Genomic DNA, 26883 nt, shown 5'->3' on the forward strand with positions numbered 1-26883 from the left:
GCGCGCTCTCCCCGCGCCTGCGCGCTGACAGCGAGGGGGGGCGGTGGCGTCACCGTCGAGGCCTGGAGGGAACAGCCCCGGGCGGGCATGCGCGTGCGTCTCCGCGGCCAGGGTGGAGGGACGTGCGGGGGAGGCCGGCGTGGTTCCTGGGCTGTCATTTGTTCGCGGAGCAACTGTGTTGAGCGCCTGTTCCCAGGAGCGTTTGTGCGGCGCTGGGGCTACCGAGGCGAAGAAGCCCCTGGCCTTTCTGAGCCCACCGCAAATTCCAACATACCCCATCTCCTTTTCTGTTTCCCCAGAGGCCCCCTCCTCCTGGAAGCCAGCCTTGATTGCTCCTCCAGGATGTGATTCCAATTCTCTGAGAAAGACACCCAAGTGCTCACACCTGGGTGTGCGTCTGCCTCAGCTGTGGACACTTTAAAATGTCAGGTTGTAGGGGCGCCTGGGTGGCTCAGTTCGTTCAGCCTCGGACTCTTGTTTTCAGTTCAGGTCATGAGCTGATGGTCGTCGGATGGAGCCCCGCGTCGGGCTCTGCACTCAGCATGGAGTCTGCTTCAGAGTCTCCCTCTCCCTCCTGCCCTCTCTCAAATAAATAAATAGAATCTTTTAAATAAAAAAAGTAAAATAAAATGTCCGGTTGCTGGAGTGGGGTTCACTGCAGGTGGGATGGTGACCGGCCTGGGTGCTGGGTGAGTTGAGAAACACCTCTTGATTTTACCGTGGCCTCTGTATCTCCTAGGGACTGGAAGAACGTGGCAGCCTGCCTTTGTTGGCTTGTATCATTCCTTCAAGGCGTAGGGTGTGTCAATCTAAGGGCCAGGAGGTGGCTCGGGAGATGGGGCTGAACAGCCCAGCCCAGCTGGAGTCCTCTCTGGGCTCCACTCCAGCGGGAGAGAGAAGGAGGTGCATTCACGCTTTAGGAAGATGACCCCTCCTCCCAAAATGAGGCCGTGGCAAACCCAAGTCACCAGTAACCACCTCCTAATGAGTAATGCACACCCTTAGCAGTGTACCTCGTGCATCGTAAGCATGCAAGAAGTGCCAGCTACTGTTCAAAATTATATATCCAATACTTGATAAGGTCCCCGCAACAAACTTGTGAAACAGACGCAGCATTTTAGTACCAGCTTCAAGACAAAGGTGGGGAAACAAGGTTCTGGGTGTTGCAGCGACTTATCGAAGCTCCCTTCAGAACTAATGCTATACCCTTTGTCTTTATCAGATAGAACATTATCAGTGCAGTAAGAAATACTGCTACAACTGTGCCAGGCACCAGGCTAAGGGCCTTAGAAATCATACCTAAATCCAGTCCTCACAACAGCCGTGAGCAGCAGACGTGACTGGCGTTCTACAGGGGAGGGAACAGAGGCTCGGGATATTAGCGAGCCTTGCCCAGAGCAGCCCGACTGGGAAAGGGCAGCGCCTGTGCTTAATCATAAATCTCATGGCTCCCGGTCTCAGCTCTACATTCCTGGGTGGTATTCACGGCGTTAATACATAAAGACATTAACAGGCCTTCATTCCACAAGAGGGGGGCCATGTCTCTTACAGGCTGGCAAAAAGGAGTGCAAAGCTTTGCTTTGGGCAATAGAAGGTTATCAAATAAAATCTCTCAGGGAGGTTGGTGTCCTTTCCCACTTTTGGGAAAACACAGTGGATCTGTGGAGAATATTTTATGCAAACGGACCTGGCCGCAGCAGCAGAAATGTGTGCGGGACTCACTGTTGGCCAGCTGTGCTCAGAGCAGCGCCCAGGGTGCTAACCAACCCAAGTCTCTCAGGCAGACAGGCTGGTGCGTCCCCCAGAGAGTAACAAAGCCACCCACTGGGGACAAACTCCCTTCCTGGCAAACGTCAGAAAGCAGAGGGCACTCCCCAGGACATTCCCTTGGGCCCTTTCATTCCCTGTTGCCAAATTAGAAGTGCTCCCAAAGCCCAGACACTTAAAAGAATAATTATGAAAGAGAGACCCCTTAAGAAGAAATGAGTTGGCTCTCCCGCAAAAAGATGTTCTAGAACTTTGACCCAAATGCTTCAAACTCAATCCTATATGTAAATTTGCCCTTGGGTCACTTAAGAGTTTTTTTAAAAGAGTTTTAATAGAGCCATTTTAGGTTCACAGCACAATTGAGCCGAAGGTACACAGAGTTCCCATACACCGCCACTAGGCCCCCCTACCTGGCACAGCTTCCCCCAGGATCAGCATCCCACACCACAGCAGTACCTTTGTCACCATCACCTCTGACACATCATTATCACCATGGACTGAATGTTGGTGTCCCCCACCCCCTTCATATGTTGAAGCCTAATGCCCAATGTGGTGGCTTTAGTAGGTGGAGTCTTTGGGAGGTGACAGGTCATGAGGGCAGAGCCTCCACAGTGCGATTCTTGCCCTTATAGAGGGGACTCCAGAGAGCTCCCTCACCCTGCCCCTTCCACCATGGGAGGACATAAAAAGGAGACAGGCATCCATGAACCAGGACATGGGTTCTCACCAGACACAAAATCTGCTACCACCCTTGACCTTGGACTTGCCAGCCTCCAGAACTGTGAGAAAGAAATGTTTGTTTAAGTTGCCCGGTATACAGTATTTTGTCATAGCAGCCTGACCTGACTAAGGACACCAAAGTGGACACCCCAAGTCCAGAGTTTACAGTAGGGGTCGCTCTTGGTGGTGGACATTCTATGGGTTTGGACAGAATGGTCTCACTGCCCTAAACGTCCTCTGCTTCTCCTATTCACCACCCCCCCTTAGTCCCTGGAAACCACTGATATTTTACTATCTCCATATTTCTGTCTTTTCCAGGATGTCATAGAATTGGAGTTGCACAGGATGGAGCCTTTCAGATCGCCTTATTTCACTTAGTGATATGCCTCTTCCATATCTTTTCAGGGCTTGGTAGCTCTTTTCTTTTTAGTGCTGAATAACAGTCCATTGTCTGGATGGACCACAGTTTATCCATCACCTATGGAAGGACACCTTGGTGGCCCCCAGGGTCTGGCGATGACGAACAAGCTGCTGGGACACCATGTTTAGGTTCACTTGAGGGTTTCACAGCTTGTCACAACATTGCCTTGTGAGTTCTCACAACCCCTTTGAGCCCAGCCAGAAGGAACACATCGTGAAAAAGGCAAGAGCATGAAGAGCTTGGTCATGGATCTCCAAGCCGTGTGACATTGGGTAATTAACCCCAACTCTCTGGGCTTCTGTTCCCTTTTCTGTACAAAGTGGGGAAGTGATTCGTCCATTAGCATCGGTGAGAGGACAGCGCGGGCTGGTCCACGGGGAGTCTGAGCACACCCAGCCCGCAGCAAGCATGCTGTCATCGTCCCATCGCCATCCTGTTAGACAGACGAGAAGGTGTTGAGAGATGAGGTCCAGTGATTCACCCGAGGTGCTGGGGTGCTGACAGCCAGGCCTCGCCCCGCGTGTGCTTCTGAAACACCAACGCTTCCAGCCCTTAAACTGCAGGTACAGACTTAACATAGTAAATGCCACCTTTTGCTTTCTGCTCCCCGACTCCCCCTGCATCATATATACACACACACACACAGACAACACACACACACAACTCCTAGAGTGCTAAAAAGAAAAACACACACACAAATAATTTTTATAACAGCCAAGACTGGTTCCTGAGGAGCTAGAAGGTTCCCTCCTCCCTTCAGGCTTTCCTCTGTCATCTGGCTTTGCTCTTGAGTTATGTGCCTTCACCCGTCCTGGGATCAGGTGAGGCCCTCCGTCAGCACCTGGCACGTCATTGGAGATTCTACTCTAGCAAGAGGCGGATGCCCCGAGTGTCACAGTGTCGGCTCCCTCTTCCTGCTGACACCACCCAGGCCAAGGGTGTGTCACCACGCTTGGGGCAGCAACCGTCTCCTGTCTCCCCATTCTTTCTTTTTTTTAAAAGATTTTATTTATTTACTTGACAGAGAGAGTGAGTGAGCCCAAGCAGGGGGAGTGGTAGAGGGAGAGGGAGAAGCAGGCTGTCTGCTGAGCAGGGAGCCCGATGCGGGGCTCGATCCCAGGACCCCGAGATCATGACCTGAGCCGAAGGCAGACGCTTACTGACTGAGCCACCCAGGCGCCCCATCCTGTCTCCCAATTCCCTGGGCTCGATCCCAGGACCCCGAGATCATGACCTGAGCCGAAGGCAGACGCTTACTGACTGAGCCACCCAGGCGCCCCATCCTGTCTCCCAATTCCCTCCGCTCCCAGGCACTGCCTCCTCCCACCCTCCTCCCTTCTTCCTCCTTCCTCCCCCTCCTCCCCTGCTTGCCCTCTGCCCACCCGCATCCCCCCTGCATATCTTCCCGCTGTGACCTCCCGGCTCCCCACGGCCTCCCACCTCGTAGAGCACACACTTCTCAGCAGCTGTCCCGCCTTTCGGGGCCACCAACTCGCACACTCAGCCCCCTCTCTCAGCCAAACCTTGTCTCTATCAGTTCGACTTTGCCCTTCTCTCTCCTGCTTTTGTTGGTGTTTTTCCCATCCCAGAAAGGCCCTCCCGCACCCCAAATTGGCCTGGTGGCGAGCAGCAGGGAAGGGTGGGGGGCCAAGAAGCTACTCTAACAAAGCGGGGATGGACTTGAAGAGGCATTACTTCGAGGCACAAAGAGGACCTGCGCTGGGTCCAAACACACCTCCTCCGGGAGCTGGAGGGAGGCGGAGGGAGGGCGGAGCAGTGCCGCACAGAGCTCTGGCATCCTCGGGTGAACCCAAATGCTAATTTAAAATATACACAGTGTACTGCAGTTATGCAACAGGGACAACCGGGCGCCATTTGGGTCACGTTTTAAAACATCCCCTTGCACACGGGAACCAGCCGGTTTCTTCTAAGGAAACGTATGGCCATCTTTAAACACGGAGCAGGCAGGCAGAGGATCACAGTCATCCTCACCAAGGAGAAATAGCAGCAAAGCCTGTTGTATTGAGATATGTTGGGTAGCGAGATATGTAGAAGCAGTGGGAGGGGTTCACGGTCTCTGTGAGTTGGGGGGGAGGGTGTCGAGAAGATGCTCCTTTGGTTTTAAAGTCTTCTGTGCTCTTGGGATTTTTAACCATGTAGTGTATGGCGCTCATTCTTTTAAAAAAAATCAGTATAACTTCTTTCATATTTTGAGCCACGAGCAATCCATTGACACCTCTCCTATCTGTCACAGAGCCAAGTAAAGACCTTCTCCTGTTATGCTCCCTTGAACTGTGAACTTTAAAGATACCTGGTTATTTGGAGCCGCATCTAATACTTAATAGATGTGGAATTGTTTAATAAGCTAATAAAGAAAAAGGTCTGTATGTGTTTTGCCAGAATAAAAGTTTCAGCCGTGAGCCCTTCCAGGACAGCCTTGGAGCATTTGACAATGCTTCCCCATTCCCTGGGCAGCCTCTGCCTAAAATAAGTACCAGTAAATGTCTGAACTGAATCCTGGGTTTCAACCACTGAGTCGGGGATGAGGCCTGTGGTTATGGAGGGACAGGGTGTTTCTGAAGCCCCAGGTGACATCCATTCTTTGAGTTTGGAGCATGGAGTCTGTGCCAAGCAGAGCAGTGGGGTGTGGTGTGCAGTGGCTAAACAAGGCAGACCAGGTCCTGCCTGCTTTCCTGCTACTTCTATCCTGGGGGGCGAGGCAGACCACAGACTAACAGGATCATCTCAGAGAGAGTGATAATGAATCAGGATGGGGGTGGGGTGAAGGGCAGGAGGAAGCAGATGGGAGGCGAGGTCTCGGAGGCGGTGGCAAGGCGGCAAGGAATTGAGGACCAGGGACCTAGGCAAAAGGAACAGCGCATGCAAAGGCCCTGTGGAGGGTCCAGGCTGGTCTAGCGTTAGAAGCCCCCAGTGTGCACACTCATGTGCAAAGGCTGGGGTCCAGCAGGGGAACGGTCTTTGCTTTCATGGGATTCCGAAAGGGTGAAGAGCATCCAGTGCCCACCGTGGTCCGACTCCTTTGGGGGAGCTGCTCTGCACTCCTAACTCCCTTCAGCCCTTTGGAGGTCCCCCTGGGGCCTCCCTAGATTACTGCCACTGTGAGACCCTGCCGTCACTTAGAGGCACTGCTCAAACCTGCCCCTGGACTGTGATTCCAAGTCTGGCTTATTCCCTGGGGCTCAGAACACCCATCCCACACCCCCTCCCCTCTTTCTCCCCCTGCCCTTGTCCACACAATCAGAGCCCTGTCTGCACCTCCCAGGGAATAGTCTGCTTTTCACTGGCTCCGATAATGAGTCTATTTACCCCACAGGGTTAATTACAGGGTTTCCAGTTGGTGATATAGAAAGCTAAAATTTCACAGACATTGAGTCATGTGTGTTCAGAAGTCATGCCTGCGTGCATACACTATTCACTGTGTATATATAGTTATAAAATTATATATCTATATGTTTCCATTTAGACTATGTATATAGAAGTTTCTATTTTAACTTTTTAAGTCTCCTCTAATTTCCAAGGTCCTGACCCTAATTCCAAAGTGATGGGTTAAGAGACCCAGTTCGGTCACGTGGCAGCTGCAAGACGTGGGTCCGTTATTTAAGGCCCCTCCAGACGGGGCTTAAACCCCACCTGTATAGTGGTGATATTAACAGCACCTACCCCAAAAGAGGATGAAAGGAGCTGTCAGGGGCAGATCATCTAGCACAGCACTTGGCACGTAGTACGCACACATTACACTTTCTCTTATACGTCAGGGAGAAAAGTCTTGGAAAAGTCATACATTCATTCAACATTCTTGTGCACCTATTATGTGCCAAGGTATCACGCAAGCACTGGGACTGCAGAGAGAAATAAGGCAGTCGCTACGTGCTTAGAAAGGAAGAAGTGGGTGAGCGAGTGGTTGCTGCTAACAGATGTTGGCTCACCCATCTGCCTGGGCACAGGGCGGACAGAACGACCTGTTCCCTGGGCGTGTTGGGGCCATGTGACTGGCTCTGGCCAATGAGTGTTGAATGAGAGTGAAACATGGCACTAGAAGGCGGGACCACTTACTTCCCAGGGCAGGATCTCCTTCTCTTGTCCCTGCCAACATGGCAGGAGAGATAGCCCTTGAAAACTCGGGCTCCTGAGGGACTTGGAGGAGCAGAACCCCTGCCGAGCCGGGACTGGCTCAGCAGGAAGCCATGGAGACTTGCGGTGTCTCTCACTTCGGGGTACACCAGCCTCAATGGCCCGATACACTGAGTAGACAAATCACTTCCACAGCCATCTGGCTGAGGGCAACTCATGTAACCAACTCTCTTTAAGAAGAAACGTATACCTATCTTTAACATTCTGTTTGGAAAACATCTACACCACTCTACCGGATTTCTTGTGTCTTTGTATTAATTATGGCAATATTTGAGTTACAAGACAGAAAAGCTCCTTAGAGAATCAGCTTTTTTTTTTTTTTTTTTTTTTTTTTACTTTAACAACCACAAGTTAATATGATAAAGCGCCTAGCTGTTGATGATTATTTTTCAGGAACGTCCAGAACACAAGCAGAAGGGATGCCAGGGCCAAGTTGGCCCTCACATTAGGTCTTGCAACTCCTTCCATGGAAGGATGTTTGCTTTGTGTCACATCCCTTTTTAAATTTTTCAGAGTAACAGAGGTGTTTTTCTCCCATCTTTTTTTTTAATTTTGAAAAATTTCAAGGGGCGCCTGGGTGGCTCAGCCGGTTAAGTGTCTGCCTTCGGCTCAGGTCCTGATCCCGGGGTCCTGGGATCGAGCCCTGCATCGGGCTCCCTGCTCAGTGGGGAACCTGCTTCTCCCTCTGCCTGCTGCTCCCCCTGCTTATGCTCTCTCTCTCTCTTTTGGACAAATAAATAAATAACATCTTTAAAATAAATAAAGTCTTTAAAAAAAAATTCAAGCTTACAGGAAAGTTGCAAGAACGGTGCACAGCGAATGCCCACACACCTCAGGCTCAGCGATTTGTTCTCATTTGACATTTCAGACATGTCACTCCTTCTCCCTTTTCCCCCACCCCCACCTGCAGTGGAATCTTTTTAGAAGTTGCAGGGCTAATACCAGCCCTAAACATGGTGACGTGTACCTTCCTGAAACAAGGACGTGTTCTTGCTTGACCACATAGAGTGATTACACTCAGGAATTTTAACCCCGATACAAGATTATTATCTAATATGCACTCCAGATTCAAATGTTCCCAGGTACTCTCAAAACTGTCCTTTATTCACCTTTTAAATTTCCCCCACTCAGGATCAAGTATTGCATTTAGTTATTACGTTCCTTTCGTCTTTCGAGCAAGGACAGTCCTCTCCCCTGTTATTAGGTCATTTCTGGCATCGCCATCTGTGAACAGTGCCGAATCAGCTTTAACTCCTGGGGAAGGCCATGCTTGGTACGGGGGGCTCGGACAGTTTTCATCAGGGACACGCTTGTTGTCCTGGATAAAGATCATTGCTAGGAGCCAGGTTGCGATGGATTTTTGCAGAGCAGCATTGATTCTGTTCATCCCAAGGGTTCATCGATACCCAGTAGATTTTGGAAGCCTGGGACTGCTCTTCTCCCCGGTCCCTTTCCCTAAAACCCAAGGCATCTTCTGAGCCCAGAAGGAGATGCTGAAAGGGCCTTGGGACAAATGTCTTGGAAACAGTGAGAGAAGACACAGTCTCCTTTTGCTTGTGGCCTCTTTGAATTCTCTGTTGTGCCTCAAAAGCAGAAGGGGCTGCAGACTTGTTTAAAACTCTCACTCTCGTTCAAACTGATGCCATACACACACATCCCGTGCAAACGTTTTTCTGATGAATCTCCTGAGACCCACACCACACCTTGGGCAGAAGGACGGCAGGCGTGGGAAGACACAGAGGGATAAGCAATCTGTTCACCGCAGGGGTGAAGTTGGGGGGGGGGGCAGGGATGCCTAGATTTCTAGCCACCTAAGAGGCACAGATTTTATTTGCTCAGCACCTCAGCGAATCTCCCTAGAGAGGATTCCTTGCTCCCGAGAAGTTTCAAAGACATTTCTGTTGTCCAACAGATCATGGTCTTGACACACTACATAGCTATGGAAAATGTTTTGCTTTTTCTTAATCGACGCGCTGCACTCAGTTTATTTAGCTTCTCTGGCTTAGAGGTTTTCCAAGGCGGTATTCCTGCCGTGCAATGCCAAAGTGCTTCCATGCGGTGTCAGCACCTTCCTTGCGACAAGAACGGCCGGGTTCCTTTTTTTTTTTTTTCTTTTTTGGAGCAGTTCCCCGGTTGGCCTTCAGATGGCGCCAACACCACAGGCCCGCCCGAGCCGCGTCCAGGTGCGGGAGCCCGCGGCGCCGGGGCCAGGAGGCTGCGCGGTGGGGCTGTGGAGGGACCGCGGCGGGGGTAGGGCCTCTAATTTCTCCTGCCTTCACCATCGCTCATGATTCCAGTAACACACAGGACCCTCTGGGGCCCGATTCCGCTCTCGGCTCCGTGACCACAAGATCAGGAGGGGAAGAAATCATTAATGAATTAGAAGCCCCCCGTCCAAAATACCCTGTCAGGTTAAAGAAAAGATCGGAAATACGGTTTGTGCAAAGTCCAGGTGTGCGGAAGGTGTTGTTATAATAACCTGTGCAAACATCTCTCCCGGAGTGCCACTGAGTGGAGAAGAAACCTAATTCCAGGGGCAAAGGAAGATGTCTCTCTCACCTTTTCTATCTAGATTTATAAGGATTTCTTTCCTCCCAACACCGCTGTTTTTTTTGGGGGGGGGGTAATAATTTTGGCCACTCCACCTAGTGCTTTTCAGACGACATTATTTTAAACCTGGACACCTTTGTAAATACAAACTCAGACGGACACTGCCATTTTGGAATGTATTTGCCATGGTCCTCAGTATTTTTGGGTTTTGCCCTGTGCTGTGATAAAACTTTTTTTTTAAGCACCTCATAAAAGCAGAGTGAATAATATTTCTCCAGGAAGCCTACAGACCTAGGAGTGTTTCTTGATCAATAGTTTGCATTTCCAGTAAAATCGTAAGAACTCAAGGTGCCTGTCACGCAGTCCAGGAGGAAGGCATTAAAAAAAAAAAAGATGGATCTGAACATATTAAAAAATAATAAAGTCGTAGTGGGGTGGAGGAACACTCAGACCGTTCATCTGTGAGCTGAGGACTGGGAAGCTTGATTTTATTTCGTTGCAAAAAAAAAAAAATCAAGTTAGAGAAAGACTCAGAGCACCCATAAAAAAATAGCGTTTCAAAAGCAGAATATTCAAGGTACTAGGAACCGGGTTTGTATTCGCACTCTGATTTAGAATTTGCCAGGAGATAATACCATTCATAGATAATGCACGTGCATATTTATTTCTTTTGTTCCTTTATTGAAAATGAATGAGATGTCTCCAGTGCCTTCTCTTCACCTCCCAAAGTTGAGTGCGGGTGGATTGTCTCACACCCTTTTCCTGGGAATCAAGTGAGCAACCGATGGAAGAGGGGAGAGGTGGGGGTAGATAAATACAAGACTTTTATCTTTGGCCTTCCCTACCCAACCGAGGGACAACTTCCAGAAGAATTCTGACCAGTCTTCAGCCCTTCTCATGAGTGTCCTTCCCCCTTCCAGGGGAAGCGGGGAAGGGTGAGCGGAGGGTTCGAGGTGTTGGAGGAATACTCAGTCCACAAATAAACTAACTTTCCGGGGTACCCGGAGGAGAGGGGAGAGCTTTGAAGGGCGAAGACTTCGAGTCACTCCAGGTCAATATCCCGACTGCATAACCTTCTGGAGGTGTCTTAACCGTTTGCGATCACTTACCCCGTCCTCCCACGGAGCCCTGGTGCCCAAATCACTTTATCAAACACCAACCAAACAAAAAGGACGACGGACTGAAAGTCAACTTGGAGAGTCCCTAGGGGGCTTTGCCGGGAGCGGGAGGTGGGGACTGCGCCCCGAGGTTGGCGATCCAGCGGACGGGGCTGGGGGCAGCTTCCTCGCCCGGAGCCCGCCCTGTGCCGGCGCCACGGACGCGCGTCTTGGGGCGCAGCCCCCGCGGAAAGCAGGCTTGGGTTTCTCCTCGCGGGCAGAGGAGCCCCGGCTCTGCCTGGGCCGGGTGGCTGGCTGCATTGTTCCCGTCTTTGGGGAGCGCGGGAGTCAGTTTGTCAAAGGGGATTTATCTCTGGGAAAAGGGAAAGGCACTGCAAAGCTGGAGAAGGTGGGCTGCAAGCATCTACGCGGGAGGGGAATGGGAGAAATTAGCGGAACTATTCCACTCTCTTTCTCCAAACCCTACAAAACTGCTCACGGTGACGCGGACGATTTACCGAATCTACAGCGCACTTGAGGATTAAATTCTAAAGATACTGCTGCTTTCCTCACTCCGCCTTTCCCCTATAGACGCCACGGCCTGCCTCCCCCTGTGGAGGTGAGGGACATTCATTCAGTTTTTATAATTTGCCTCTAAAAGCTTTTAGGTTATTCTTGACGGCCCTGAACCTGGAAACCCTCTGTTGAAAATTAATGATTTTTTTTTTTTTTTTGCTTAAATGATGACAACATCCAGGGGAGGCCCCTTCCATACCAATCCAGCACACTTGCTTTGAATCCATTACACCTTGGCCCCGATAATTAGGAAATCTAATTATTCGCCTCATCACTCATTAATAAGAAAAATAGTCCCAGGGTCTTTGCTACTCACAGGGTCTTTGGGGAGATATCGACTACATTAATCAATTCGATTTTATATTTCAAACTAACTTTTATCTGCAAAGGAGCATGGGGTTTTGGTTTTGTTGGGTTTTTGTTTTGTTTTGTTTTGTTTTGTTTGCTCTGGGCATGTGGGTCCATGAACCAAAATGTGATAATAGAATAAATCTTAATAAGATATCAATCTTTTTAAAAAATCTTTTCAAGTTAAGACAAACTGCAGAAAAGTCTGGTTCTGAGCAGCGGGGTCTTAGAGCCGACGGATTCCGACGCTCCTCGCCCTGATTGGTGCCAACTCCCCACAGCTGCCGGGTTATTGGTCCGAAGTTCCCGGAGGGGGCGTGGCCGGAGGAAAGTAAAAACTTGCTTTCAGCAAGAAGACTTTTGGAAACTTTTCCCAATCCCTAAAAGGGACTTTGCCTCTTTTTCCGGGCTCGGCAGGGCAGCCACTCTGGACCCCGGCTCGCTGACCCTCAGGGCTGCCTCTTTGCTGGGGGGCTAGGAGAACCGCCTTCCCCCTCCCCGCGCGGACAGAGCGGCCGGCCTCGGTCCACTGCGCGCGTGGCGTCTCCACTGCGTCCCCGGCCGCCAGCTCCGGCTGCCACCAGCCGGTCCCGAGAGCAAGCGATCGAGCAGGGGCCGGCGCTGCGCTCGCCGGGGCGCGCCCTCCAGGATGCCGATCCGCCCGGTCCGCTGACAACGAGCGTCCCTTCTCCGCGCTCAGGCGCGCGCCGAGTGCCGGAGCCTCCCCCACCTCGCCCCCAAGGCTTCCCGGCGCCTGGGGCTCCCCCCGCCGGCTCCCTTCCTCTCGCTCTCTCGCTCCCTCGCTCTCTCGCGCTCTCGCAGGGCCTTCCTCACGGTGCGTGCGCGCAGGCGGCGGCGAGCCGTCTCGGACGCAGCATGCAGGCGCGCTACTCGGTGTCCGACCCCAACGCCTTGGGAGTGGTGCCCTACTTGAGCGAGCAAAATTACTACCGGGCGGCGGGCAGCTACGGCGGCATGGCCAGCCCCATGGGCGTCTACTCCGGCCACCCGGAGCAGTACGGCGCGAGCATGGGCCGCTCCTACGCGCCCTACCACCACCACCAGCCCGCGGCGCCCAAGGACCTCGTAAAGCCGCCCTACAGCTACATCGCGCTCATAACCATGGCGATCCAGAACGCGCCCGAGAAGAAGATCACCCTGAACGGCATCTACCAGTTCATCATGGACCGTTTCCCCTTCTACCGGGAGAACAAGCAGGGCTGGCAGAACAGCATCCGCCACAACCTCTCGCTCAACGAATGCTTTGTCAAGGTGCCCCGCGACGACAAGAAACCTGGCAAGGGCAGCTACTGGACGCTGGACCCGGACTCCTACAACATGTTCGAGAACGGCAGCTTCCTGCGGCGCCGCCGGCGCTTCAAGAAAAAGGACGTGCCCAAGGAGAAGGAGGAGCGGGCCCACCTCAAGGAGCCGCCCCCGGCGGCGGGCAAGGGCGCCCCGGCCGGGCCCCCTCTAGCGGACGCCCCCAAGGAGGTCGAGAAGAAGGTGGTGATCAAGAGCGAGGCGGCGTCGCCGGCGCTGCCGGTCATCACCAAGGTGGAGACGCTGAGCCCCGAAAGCGCGCTGCAGGGCAGCCCGCGCAGCCCGGCCTCCACGCCCGCCGGTTCCCCCGACGGCTCGCTACCCGAGCACCACGCTGGCGCGCCCAACGGGCTGCCCGGCTTCAGCGTGGAGAACATCATGACGCTGCGAACGTCGCCGCCGGGAGGCGAGCTGAGCCCCGCGTCGGGGCGCGCGGGCCTGGTGGTGCCGCCACTGGCGCTGTCCTACGCCACCGCGCCGCCCGCCGCCTACGGCCAGCCGTGCACGCAGGGCCTGGAGGCCGGGGGCGCCGGGGGCTACCAGTGCAGCATGCGCGCCATGAGCCTGTACACCGGTGCCGAGCGGCCCGCGCACATGTGCGTCCCGCCCGCGCTGGACGAGGCCCTCTCGGACCACCCGAGCGGCCCCACGTCGCCCCTGAGCGCCCTCAACCTCGCCGCCGGCCAGGAGGGCGCGCTCGCCGCCGCGGGCCACCACCACCACCAGCATCACGGCCACCACCACCCGCAGGCGCCGCCGCCCCCGCCGGCTCCTCAGCCCCAGCCGGCGCCACAGCCCGGGGCCGCCGCGGCTCAGGCGGCCTCCTGGTATCTCAACCACAGCGGGGACCTGAACCACCTCCCGGGCCACACGTTCGCGGCCCAGCAGCAGACTTTCCCCAACGTCCGGGAGATGTTCAATTCCCACCGGCTGGGGATGGAGAACTCGACCCTCGGGGAACCGCAGGTGAGCACCAACGCGAGCTGTCAGCTGCCCTACAGATCCACGCCGTCTCTCTACCGCCACGCCGCCCCCTATTCCTATGACTGCACGAAATACTGACCTGCCTGGCCCGCTCCGGCTTCGCCTCCCACACCCGGACCTCTCAGACAGTTCAGGCTGCAGAGACGCAAAAAGAACCAAAACATGCCCACCAGCTTTTTCTCAGACCCAGGAGCAGAGAGAGCGCGCGCCAGCCTCAGCCCTCTGTGAAGCTGCAGGTAACTTTAATTCGCTGCCCGGTTTCCGAGATCCTAAGAAGCCCCGGTAAAGGGACGCAGCCCAGCGAAATGAATATTGATTTTAAACCCCCCTCCCCTACCAGGATGGTTGTGCTCACTGCTCCAGCTGGGGTTTCAAAAATTAAGTTACGGACCAAATCCCATAGAGACCCAGTAATGACTCTCTGTAGAGACCCCCATAGGTCTATGGGGGCCTCTATAGATTCCGTTTGTGCTGTGTGTAATTTTAAATTTCTCTAACCGTGCTGTACAAATGTGTGGATTTGTAATCAGGCTATTTTGTTGTTGTTCAGAGCCATTAATATAATATTTAAAGTTGAGTTCACTGGATAATTTTTTTCATCTTGCCCAACCATTTCTAACTGCCAAAATGAAAATTCAAGAAACCTATGTGGGGTTTTTACCCCCTGTACACTTACGAGATATAATTTTTTCCCCCGGTGGTAGGTCTTTTACAAAACAAGGAAATAATTTATTTTTTTTGTTGTTGGCGGATAAAGAAGTCAAGTATCTGATACTTTTTATTTACAAAGTGTGATGGTTTTGTATAGTAGATTCCTCCCCGAGCATTCCTAAAAGAAAAAAAAAACTTTAAAAATTTAACTTCACCTGTGTTTGTCTTATGTGGTCTTAATTGTTGTACTTACCTTAAAATAAACCCATGTTGTTTCTCTGCCCAAAGTCCGGACAGTGTGTTTGTGTTCTCGCCTTTTTAAAAAACAAGGTGCGTTTGCAAATCCACCTGTTTTGATTATTTTTGTTACACAGGTGGGTAAACTCATAGAGGTATACAGAGGATCACAGAGGAATGGGGGCACTCCCCTATTGTCTTGTTAGTGATGAAAAAGACTTTCGATTAATTTAGAGCCCACCCTGGCCTAGGCAGAGGAGAAACAGCCCTGGTTGGATGTGGCTGCCTGAAGGACTGGGTGCAGTCCCGTCATTTGCTGTGACTGCTTTTTGCTAAATGCAACAAAACATGCCGATTGTCAAAACAAAGAGTACCATCACACCTCATTGTCCAGACATCCCCAAAAGAGGAGGCAAAGGAGGAGAAAGATAAGTGTGTTCCATTAGCTAACTCCTAAGAACCAGGGAGTCCTGCTTTCCCTGCATTTCCTAAAATGCGGACTTCCTTCCCCATCGTAATGGTGTTCCAGAAAAGAATCTGAAGTGGGCAGGAGAAGGTCCAAAGAAGATTGATTCTGGAGCATTTAATGACCATTCCTGGCAGTGGCTAGATCAGAGTTGGATTTCAGAACCTCTTTACTTCTTGATTTGATTTCTTAATCCTTACCCTAGTGCAGTGAAAAATTGTAAAGGCTCATTGGCCTTCAAGAATAATTGGTAGTGCTTTTAGAGTTCTAAATTTATCAACTCTCAGGACTTTAAGTAACACGGAGATTATTTGCCTTTCCAATTTTGAGATCTTGTCTTTAAAAAATTTTTAATAGCGATGAAACCATTGTGAGGTATGCCTGGGGCAGGGGGATGGTTTTATTATCTGTTTCACTGGCCCAAACGCACAACTCCCCTGCTGGTCTCTGCGTGTGAACTTTGAGGCCAGAGCTCCAAGTTGGGAACGAGTTTCCCACCCAAGTAGGTGAGCTGTACTTTGCTAAGAGTGAAGCTCCTTGTGAACTTAACATTTCAGGTGACGATGAGTTTTCCAAAAAGTGATTTTCCTTGATGCAGTGGCACTGAACATAACCTGGGTTTGGGTTGTTGTTTTAACCATGGCAGTTTGTCTGTAAGTCAGGCTGATATGGAACTGGGGGACGTGTGAGTATAACACATTTCCCCATATGTGCAACACAGATTCTTTTCGATCTGTAGCCCCAGAGGTGGCTGGCGGGTAAGACATAAATGCAGCATTTTATTCCTTTTCCTAGTGCTCAGGATCGGGGAGCCCCTGTGCTTGCTGCTTGACCTCCAGCAGGCCCCCAGGCCCCCTTGCTTTGGTAGTAGAGTGAGCTCGACCAGCCAGCTAGGAAAGAGAGGGAGACAGACAGTCCCCTATCCCGCGGCAGAAGAGGTCAACCCTCCTTGCCCAGCTCGGTACTCTGGTTCTATTTTGCTCCTGTTCTTAAGATGATGTTTGCCGCGGGATTAGAGGAGAGTAGTCTGGCTGGCTTTCTCCTTCCCCAGAGTTTTCCTAAGAGTCCGCCCTGAAAGCTTGCCCTCATCTCAAGATTCGGAATTCAGATGAGGTCTGAGAGACACACGGGAAATAAAGGGGGAAAGAATTGGGTTAGAGATCCAGGCTGCCGCTGAAGCCACACTGGGATCTTCTATCTTTGGGGTGGCCTCTGAAAGAAATCCCTGTATGCGGGCCAGTCACCCAAGTGAGTAGCTCAAGGAGGGCCCCCCTCCCACCCATAGAGGCCATGGCCAGGGGTCCTTCCATTTCCCTAGGAACGTGGGCAGCTCGAGGGATGGCGTTTGGGCTTTATCCAGGCCTCTGGAGGCGGCAGAGGGGAGGGGTGTGTAAGGCCTGGGCGCGCTGGGACGCCCCTGCCCGGAAAGCTTCCTGAGTCTGAGGCCCCGGGGGCCAGGGTAGGTGCCGGTAGGCTCCGCCAGAAGGCCGGCCCTGTGTGCTAGGCGCTGCGCTCAGAGCTCCCTGGGCTCAGCACCCCCACAGTCATTCGGACTTCAGGCCTAAGGACTGAGCGGCCTCAGGGCGTCGGTTGCTCCCCCGCGGGGTTGGGGCGTCCAGCAGCGCGAAGCTGAGCATCGCGGGGCGGAGGCGATCCGGGCCGCGTTGCGGGTGGCCGCCGCCCCTGCGTGTCTGTCGCCCCGCGCGCGCAAAGACTGCGCTCAGGGCGTAGACTGTCCTTGCTCCACGTATTCGCTCGTCTCCCGTCGCTTGGGCCGCTCGGCTCTCGGGAGGCCCAGGGCCGATTAGGAAAAGGGGAAAGGAGGTCGGGGATGGAAGGGCCAGAGTGTTGGTCGCAGGCGGCCAGGACTCCTGGCCGAGCTGCTCTGCGGTCCAGTCTGCCAGGCGCAATTTGCACGAAGGCACGTCCAATAATCGCGTTCCTTCCTGATCCAGTAACACGGAGCTCGCTCGGCAGGTCTCAAAGATACTGCAAATAAAATGCAAGCAACCCCAACACCGCGGGAGAGACCACTGCCAGTAGAGTTAACCCTGCCTGCCCTCTAATGGCCTTGGCTGCGACTGTTTCTAACCAGGGTCCTGTTTGGACAGACATGGGCCGCTGGGAAAGACTCCGTGGTTTCTGAGAATCCCGCACGTTCCCAGCCCCACGGAGCCTGCTTCTTGTAAGACTCCAAGACATGCCCCAAGCTCACAGCTTTCCTGGAGAGGGACCGTTGTATGTGGCCCAGCCCAGGCCTCTCTCCCCAGACCGGACTTGAGTCTGCGGCCAGGTGGTCTTCATCCCCTGGCTCAATAGCCTGTCCCCACCCACACCAAAATCGGTGGTGACCTGTGTCCTCTAACTGCTGGCGCACCGGGCTAGGAACTGGAAGACCAGGTGATACTGTGAGAACAAACAACTTCCCTCCCTGGTCTCAGTCTTCTCATCTGTAAAATGACCAGGTGTGTGTAAGGGCATTTGGGGCAGCCCAGCACTTTCCTTTTTGGCAGAGCCACGCTGTCATGGTGGGCCCTCACTTATCCCCGCTCCCCTACCTGGCTGGCAAGAAATGAAGGTCAGAAGTGGGAGGGAGGAGCAAACGTGGGGTCCTGGGAACTTTGGTGCTTGGCTCATTAATCTTTCGGGGTCCGTCTCCTCTCCTTTACCCCAAGACTGCGTGGGGTTGCCTTTGGGCCTGGGAGAGGCTTGTGAGCTGCATCCAAAGCAGAGAGAGCAGAGTTCCCAGATCCCCCGTGGAAACTAGCCCTGGTACCCGAGCACTTGCCTTGTCACTCCTCACCCCTACCCCAAATCCAAAACGCTGAACAGGGTGTTGGCCAGTGTCGGTGTGATTGGAATTCGTTGATAACCATAAACCTGAGGTGGGCGGAGACAGCCGACCCGAGAAGAGACCCGTTAATTAACGGGCAGAACCAAGTTTCTCAAAATGTGCTGGGGTCTTGGAACCTGTGCCTGGTGCCTCAGGGTGGCATGGGTACCTGTGTCGTCCCCGTGGGGACACTCCTGACTCTCAGGGTGTGGTGGACATGGAGAGAGACCTTAGGTCTCACCTTGGGTGCAGCTAGGCCAGGGATGGCTGGGGGGTCCGACTCTAGGTGAGCGGGACCCACAGGGCCAGGGCCACCAGAGAGGGCCTTTCGGCACCACATACTCGAAATGCTTTCCCAAACTCTGAGCATTCCCTGCTGCCTCGTTTTTGCATGGCCTCGGCTCGCCAAGGCATTTGAAATGTTTGCTTTTTGACAGAGGCATGTAGGGAAGGGGGTGGGATGTTTCGGCGAGTTTGCAGTGAGGACAGCCACTGCGTCCGAATGGACGTCCCTGTCTTGATTTGTGCCAGCCTGTTCCGGGCTTTGGTGACATCCCTACTTCACGGCGAACACAGAAGGACATAGCCCGTGTAGAGTGTGATTCTCAAATGTGTAGCTCTGGCGCTGAGGTGGTTGTGCTAGTGGTAGACTGGTGGGTGTGCGCGCGACTGTGTGCATGCGTGTGTGCGTGCGTGGGTGCGCGTGTGCATGCGTGTGCATGTGTGCGTGTGCATGTGTTTGTGTGTGAAAAGCTGGCGTGAAGCAACGGGGGTGGGCTGGCAGATGGACTAGCTCCCTGGCCACACAGCTCCCTTTAAGGAGATGGGGTTGGGGAGCTTGGGGAAGGCTGCCCCAGCCTGGGGGACAGCTTTGTGCTCAGTCTGTCTGCCCACCCAGGCTGGAGGTCACAGAGGCCAGAGAGGCCCCTTTGACCCCTGGCTTAGTGGCCCTGGGCCCTGGGTCTTACCTTTCCCAATGGCCCCATGGGGGCTCTCTCTCTGCCTGCCTGTTGTTTTTACAGGCCGCCCCTTCAACCGAGCTTCTAAGCCGACTCCACATGCACCAACTCAGGGCCTCCTCACAGGCCAACGGAGGGTTTGCATGACCTCGGCCACGCTCCCTCAAGCTCCCTGGGCCCATTTCTCAACTGAGAAGTGATGGGATCATCAAATGTATGTATGAACCCAACACATGTCAGGGAAGTCCTTTGCTAGTGCCCTGGCCACAGGGAGGACTCCCTGTGAGCTGTCGGGATTCACCCCAACACCAGGAGAACCCTGATTCTTTGGTCTCAGGTGACTGTGTGTGTCAGGCTGCTTGCTGATATGCCCTAACCACCCCTGTTTTAGACCTTTTAAATTACTTCTGGAACAAGATGAGCTCTCAAGAAATCTGTAATTTGGAGAATCCTGCCCTGCTCTCCGGGCTTCAGCCGACTGGCTGAGTGTTACATTCATGGCTCACTTCCCCCAAGAGAAGCAGCAGAAGACCGTGCTCCAGACACACCTCCCGGAGCCTCTGCGGACACCTGAGGATGTCAGACCTCAGAGAATCCACCTTTGCAGGAAACCTTGTGTGTTCCAACACCCTGTTCGGCTACTTATGGCCTCCACTGTCTGGGGTGTTCCCTGCCCATTCCAAATCTCATTCGTAAAATGGGCGAATCCATCACCACTGTCTTTCATAGATGTTGTGAGGGTTCTTGAGAGAGAGCTTCCACGGGGCCCCTGGCATCCACACACAGTAGTCCTATTATAAGGGGATGGTTCTCTTGTTTTTGCAACACTTCCTCGTGTTAACTTCCTGGCCTCGGTGTCCTGGTCCACAGAATGGGAATGATGAAGACTCCTGTTTCTTAGAGCTGAGAGGAGAAGTGACTTAATCCAAGGGACATCTTAGGAGGGTACCAGCACATAGGAGCATTCAAGACATCTTAGTTATTGCTATTGTCCTGGTCATCACCATCTCCAATGTGTTTACGGTGTCAGTAAGGTGAACTGGCTGAGTGGGTCCTGTATCTTCCCACCGTCTCCTCACACCCACTGCAAGCATGGGAGATCGTTCCTTCGTGTATATATACCTTGTCAACTGTCTTCGCTCGGAGAAAAGTGATGCCAATATTTGGGAGGTGACACAAATCATCCTTAACTTGAGTATTTGCTTTTCAGTTGACTTGAGGAGCAGAGGAAGGGCAGATGCCTCCGGGCGGGTGGGGTATAGGAAGACCTCCTGTCTCTCCCCTGCCCTCAGCCTTTTTCTCTGAGGCCTCCCTCTTGGTCCTGCCGGGTGCCTGGCCTCTGCCCAGCCCGCCCAAGGAGCTGGCTTTCTCCCTGGGGGCTGGGAACTGTACTCTCTGCCCTCATCCCACGCTGACCCCAGAGTAGGAACCCCTCGCGGTCCTTGCAGGAGCATCCGGGCAGGCTGGAAATCTCAGGGCTTTGCCGTGGGCTGGGAGATGTGCGGGCACTGACTGCAGAGAAGAATGCATGTTTGGGGCGATCGGAAGACTACGAGCCTAGGGAGAACTTTCAGTGTCCCCATCTGGCTCTCTCGGATACCCAGTTCTCCTGGCGGTCTCCCAGGCTCTTGGGCGCCCCCTCACCCCCAGCAGGCCTCAGATAGGGCCTCAACACACCGAGCTTCCGCACGAGGGCGCATCCGCACTCGGCCGCCAGAGGCTTGTGCCATCCACTCCCCGGAAATATGCCCCTGCGCGGGGCTCCTCCCTACAGCGAGCTCCTCCTGGGCTCAAGTTACAAACTCCTAGAACTGGGAGCCCAGGATTCGACCCCACGCAGGAGCCGGGTTGGGGCGCCACGCAGTTCTACTGCTGGAAGGAGCCTCCCGGAGATGCTGCAAATCTGCAAACGCGAGGGGCTGGACTTGCCTCTCCAGACCGCGACTAGAAGCTGGGTTTTTTTTTTTTTTTTTCCCCTTTCTTTCTGTCTTTACTATCAGTGCCCCGCCCACCAGCCTCCCGGTCTCCGCCTGCGTCCGGCCCATGCCCAAATTGGGCGGTGTTTATTATTGTATGAATTCAAGCTCGGATTTGCCTTGGAGTTTAGAAGTAGTGCAGCGGAGGCGCGCCTTTCGGGAGAGGCAGGGATGCGCCTGCTGGACTTCGGGTGCCGGGCAAGCTCCAGGGAGGGCTCCGAGTGCGGAGGGGTTGGTGCGTAGTGACACCCATTTGTCTCCTCCTCTGGGTCTGTTAGAGCGGGAGCTGAGGTTGGACATCGAACTCGATCCAAGTTTGAACTTGCCGGGGGCGCGCCGGTCTGGAGAGGTTGGGTGACCCCGGGGACTAGGGAACTGCGGGTTGCATCCGCTCGGGCACTGAGGTGTCCCCCCCCACCCCAGGGTTGAAAGGGGTGCTCTGGTGAGATCTAGAGATCCAGAGAGAGGACAGCGCCCCGCCCCCTCCTGGCTAGAGGGCCATCCTCAACACCTAGGCCAGAGCCAGGCTGGGCTGGTCGGTTGGCCTAAGTTAGAAAAGCAGCACCTGGGAGGGAGGCCCAGAGGTGCCCCAGCGCCTGGCCTGGCGCTCCCTCAAGCTACACCTGCACCCAAACTGGTTTTTCCACCCTGATTTTGACTTCCTATGGCCTGTGTCAAACTTACCCACTTCCCTGCTATCTGGAACCCCTGAACATAGGGGTTACTCTATGGATTCCCCATTTTGGAGTGGGATTGTCCTGGCTTTCCCTTGTCCAGGGGTGACCTGGCCTTTAGCAAGCAGATGTCCTCTCGCTGCTGACATGCCCCGCCCCATGCACCATAGTGCCTCTCGTTCCCTTCCCTGCGGAGCAGGGCCCTGGGCCATTCCTATGCCCACCTGCCGCCCTCACCCCTCCCTCTCTTCTTTGGCATCCCCACACGGTTTACTCAATGAAACGCTAATTCAATTAACCCAAGTGTGTTTTTTTTTTCTTTTAAAAAATATTCAGCAGAGATCATAAACAGGAACTAGTGGTGCATTAGCCCCCCCGCCCTCACACCCACTGCCTCGGTGGGACAGAAGCCCGCTCCTCCTCAATCGGCATCATTCAGGGTTTTTGATTCAAAGCATGACGTAGCTGAATGTAAAATGAGACAGGGTGGGGGTGCTTACACCCCAGGGTGAGTGGGTGGGGGGGTGGGTGGAGAGCAAGCAGGCTTCCCAAATGCTTAATGTAATCACGGGCCAGCTGCGTGCACTTGTAAAGTTGTTATAACCCCCCTCCTTGTTATAAACAGGAAAGCGTAGAATATAAAGCAAGAGACCCGCATTCACAAATACCAGCTCTCCGGCGACAGCTGCCAAATTCCCCTTTTATGGTGTTCCTTGCTTGCAACCTCAGTCCCATCAGAAAGACCTCAGCTTCTCCCCCCTGACCTCTCCAAATGGGTTTATTTTGGAACTACCCTCAACCAAGCCGTGGCCCAGGTACCCCCGCCCTCTCTAGCTCCCCAGGACCCTGTGCCTTGGCTTCCGGAGAAGCTGGGCTCCTGGAGGCCTCTTCTGGGTCCCCAGGGAGCCCCTGGAGGTAGAGGCTGGCCCACTCCGGGATACCAGGCCCCGCGGGTGAGCGCCTCCAGTTCCTGCAGGGCATCCCGATAGTTTCTCCAAGGAGGGCTGCCACCTCTTCTCCCAAGACTCCCAGACCTCTTAAATAGACACGCCGCTCCCCCCAGCCAAATATCTAAATGCTTTCAAAGACCTCAGGAGGCATTCTATGAGACGGTTCCATCTCCACATCTATGAAGCCTGAGAGAAGAAAAGACCTTTTGTGGGAGGCTCAGGATAACTGGGCTCCCCCAGGCCAGCGGTGAAACTCCCCCCTGCGCCCCCACCCCATCCCCACCTCTCCTTCCTGGCCCGGCAGACCCCGCTCCCAGCCACCGTGGTCCACATCCTGCCTCACTGACTGTGTGTGCTTACAGCGTCAAGGGGTGGACGTGATATTTCAAACATCAGATCAGTGCGTTTATATATTGGGTGCCCGGAAATTTTTCCAAATAAACACAGCTTGATTCAACTTGGGTGGGCGGACTTATCAACAGACTAATTCTATAAACAAATGAAGGAATAGCCCTGAAACCGATTGGCTGGTATCAAAAAGACACGTGGAGGGAAAAGCTTGGAGTTTTTCAGCAATGAAATTTTAATTAATGTGGGTGGGCTGAGCACACAACGACTGTTTATCATAGACAATTTATTTTCCAGCGCTAAGTCAACATATAATAGCAAACTTACAACAATTATTTAACATTTTTAAAGCCATGAAGGGACAGAGCACGGAGCGGCCAGGGAGAGCGTTAGAGCGGGAGGCAGACGCACCGCGGGCTCCCCCGGAGGGCCCTCGCGGCGCGGGGCGCAGTCCCTAAGCCGCTGGGTCGCCTGCGTCGCGGGGAGCGCAGCGCTGGGCTCCGGCTCGCCATGAGCCACTTCTTCGGTCCCCGGCTGCCTGCTCTGGCCGCCTCACCCATGCTCTATCTGTACGGCCCCGAGAGACCCGGGCTACCGCTGGCCTTCGCCCCCGCGGCCGCTCTGGCCGCCTCGGGCCGGGCGGAGCCCCCCCAGAAGCCGCCCTACAGCTACATCGCGCTCATAGCCATGGCCATCCAGGACGCGCCCGAGCAGAGAGTCACGCTGAACGGCATCTACCAGTTCATCATGGACCGCTTCCCTTTCTACCACGACAACCGGCAGGGCTGGCAGAACAGCATCCGCCACAACCTCTCGCTCAACGACTGCTTCGTCAAGGTGCCCCGCGAGAAGGGGCGGCCAGGCAAGGGCAGCTACTGGACGCTGGACCCTCGCTGCCTGGATATGTTCGAGAATGGCAACTACCGGCGCCGGAAGAGGAAGCCCAAGCCAGGCCCAGGGGCCCCGGAGGCCAAGCGGGCCCGCGCTGAGACGCAGGAGCGCGGCTCCGAGGCGCAGCCTCCCGCAGGGCGCCGCGGCGGCCCCGCGACCCCCCGCCAGGAGGGAGCGCCCGCGCGCCCCTCGCCCCTGCTGGACGGCTCCTCTCCGCCGGCGCCCCTCCACTGGCCTGGGCCCGCGTCCCCGGAGGAGGACGCAGGCGACGCTGTCCAGGGCGCAGCGGCCTTGGCCGTAGGCCAGCCAGCGCGCACAGTGGATGGCCCGGGGTCCCCTCCGCGTCCTGCTTCCCACGGCTCTCCGAAGAGCTCCGACAAATCCAAGGGCTTCAGCATAGACAGCATCCTGGCAGGACGGCAGGGTCAGAAGCCCGCCGGAGGGGTCGAGCTCCTGGGGGGCGCCAAGCCAGGGCCCGGCAGCTGTATGGGTGCCTCGCTTCTGGCCACCCCCTCAAGCCTCCGTCCGCCTTTCAACGCTTCCCTGATGCTCGACCCGCACGTCCAGGGCCGCTTTTACCAGCTCGGGATCCCTTTCCTCTCCTATTTCCCTCTGCAGCTTCCCGACACGGTGCTTCACTTCCAGTAAAGCAAACAGTGACGGGGTCCTTCCCCTACCCTGGGCTGACCTTGTGAGCGACCAGGGGCCTAATCGCTGGGGGAAGGAGGCACGTTTTTGTTTTGTTTTTGTTTTTGTTTTTGAATGATCTTTTCTTCTGCAACGTGTGGATCCTGGGAAGTGTTACCAACTTTTGCACGCAGGTGGGCAGGGTCTCCTGCCTCCTCCGAGGTGAGGCGGACTTTCCCAGAACCCGGAGCACCTCCGGAGATTTAAAAGACCTTGCCTGGCTAGGACTTGGGCATCTCAGACCTCCTACCGCCAGAGCAGGAGAATTCCTTGACCTTAGGTCAGTCTAAGGGTGTGGTCTTACATGCCCAGCACAGGTCCTTCATGTCCAGAGCAGCAAGGGCCCAGACAACCAGGGAGCAGGACTGCGAAGGACATGGTGGGGTGCTTTCAAACAGAGCCACATTCTGACTGTGGTCAGCTCAGTCGTGGGTTGTCACTGTGGCTCAGGCCTTGGCTCTGAGTCCACGGGGTGGTGGGTGTTCACAGCTGGGTTTGTCCTTGAAGTCCAGTTGTGGGGACACTGGCAGTGACCCCTGTGTTTCAGGTTCTTTGGGAGATCTAGGGCCTGGTGAGGATTTACAACAAATGTCCAGGTGGAAGCTAAGAAACCACACTTTTATTTTAAATAGAGAATTTCTCTCTTTTTTCTTTCTAGACAGTAAAAGGAATATGCTATGTTCTTTGGCTAGATGCTTGACTCTTTTTACTACAACGATTGCCCTGTGAAAATGTCTACAGTAACAACCTCTATTAAGAAAGTACACTCTATATAATAGCATTTTGTTGCATTATGATAGCCCGATAGTCAGTACCCATGATCTCCAAGACGTGTTACCAACATTAGCAGCCGTCCTGTCTTGTTGCTTTTGTTTTTAAGGGATCAAAAGATAGCAGAGGACACCGGAAGTGTGTGAGGGGGAGGGAAGGTGTCTTAGACTCAGAAGATTTTCCATTTGCATGTTTTTTCAAGATCTAGGTTTGATTTTTGCTACATTTTCCAGAATTGTGTAGTAAAGGACCACCTTTAATCCAAAAAGTTGGATGAAACAAACACAAAAGGCAGATACTGGGAGAGAGATGGGTCATGCTGGGCAGAGAAAGGGAATCTTGTGATATCTGCTGGAGGGTGTCTCTCTGGACCCCAAAGAACAGGAAGCTCAGCCAGAGGATTCTTTCAGACATTCCCAGCTGATGGCATCCCAGCCCGCACCCAGCTCTTCCCTCCAAGCCCCTTCCCCGGGTGGGCGGGCCTAGAGCCAGCAGCTAAATAAACACCTTATGGAGGTGACTGGAAATCTGGGGGGTGGGGAGCAGGAAGATCGGGAGGGGGGCGGGGGGAGGGCTCTGCAACAAAGATCTGGTTAAGACGATGGAGATTTTTACAGCCCAGTTCAGCTTGGAACTTTTGGGAAGTGCATCTAACCCCTTACAGTATTTCTCTTTGGGTTGCCTTGGGTGGGAAACTGAATTTCCTGAACCTCTAGGCTATTTTACTTTTATCTGATGTGGGAAAGACTCAGTAAGTCATGAGAGTTCTGGAGGTAGGCTGCAATAGATCTTCCAAATAACTTTTAATTTCCAGGACTTAGCTAAAGATGAACACAAACTTTACAGCAAGAGAGCCTATCGGTTAATATATCCGAAAGGACATTCCAGACAAGTATAATGATTTAATAATTAGTAAGCACAGAACTGACTTCCTGAGAATTTATTCTTAAAGCCATGTGCTACTGACCCGTAAGTTTCCTTGAGCACATTCTGCCCAGGTGGGTGGGAATGTTTTGGTGAGCTGCACAGTGTCCTTGATTTTAAGAACTTTGATGAGATCCCATTGTTGAGATCCAGGCTCACTGTGATTAACCTACAATGTGGTGGAAGGGCTGTCGTGGATATTTTGTTATCCCAAAGTCTCAGCCTCTGTGAATAAAGTTGTTTTTTCATTAACCTCTCCGTGACTGGTTCAGTGGATTACTGGGGGGAATAAGCAAACAGTGTAATAGGAGAGAGGAGTCAGGGATTATATGTGGGAGCCCTGTCAGCATCTCAGGAGCAGAGAAGCCTGGGGCCAGTGGGTGCTGCCGGAACATCATGGAAACTCCATGGTGTAGGTTATGTTTTTAATTTTTCCTTTTGTGTTTGATTTGCTATCTCATGTGTTTTGTTAATTTACGATGGCTGTCTTCTGGAGAAACTAATAATCTAATACTGCCATTTTAAAAAGATGCATTTTAGAGTTACAATTCCAAGAAGTATAATATAAACAATGTTTT

At 53.6% G+C, this 26883-nt stretch overlaps 2 protein-coding genes across 2 annotated transcripts; both read left to right on the forward strand.

The window, feature by feature from the left end:
- The first annotated feature begins 12507 nt into the window (after positions 1 to 12507).
- FOXC2 (forkhead box C2) lies at positions 12508 to 14016 on the forward strand. Its single transcript, XM_028091684.1, has one exon. The coding sequence runs from the start codon at positions 12508 to 12510 to the stop codon at positions 14014 to 14016; it is 1509 nt and encodes a 502-aa protein (XP_027947485.1).
- A 9526-nt stretch (positions 14017 to 23542) lies between these two features.
- On the forward strand, positions 23543 to 24571 carry FOXL1 (forkhead box L1). The gene has a single exon (XM_028091740.1). The coding sequence runs from the start codon at positions 23543 to 23545 to the stop codon at positions 24569 to 24571; it is 1029 nt and encodes a 342-aa protein (XP_027947541.1).
- The last annotated feature ends 2312 nt before the right edge of the window (positions 24572 to 26883 follow it).

Source organism: Eumetopias jubatus, unplaced genomic scaffold, assembly GCF_037043125.1.
Source record: "Eumetopias jubatus isolate StellerSeaLion01/CBP00866 unplaced genomic scaffold, mEumJub1_p1.0 scaffold_10, whole genome shotgun sequence".
NCBI lineage: Eukaryota > Metazoa > Chordata > Mammalia > Carnivora > Otariidae > Eumetopias > Eumetopias jubatus.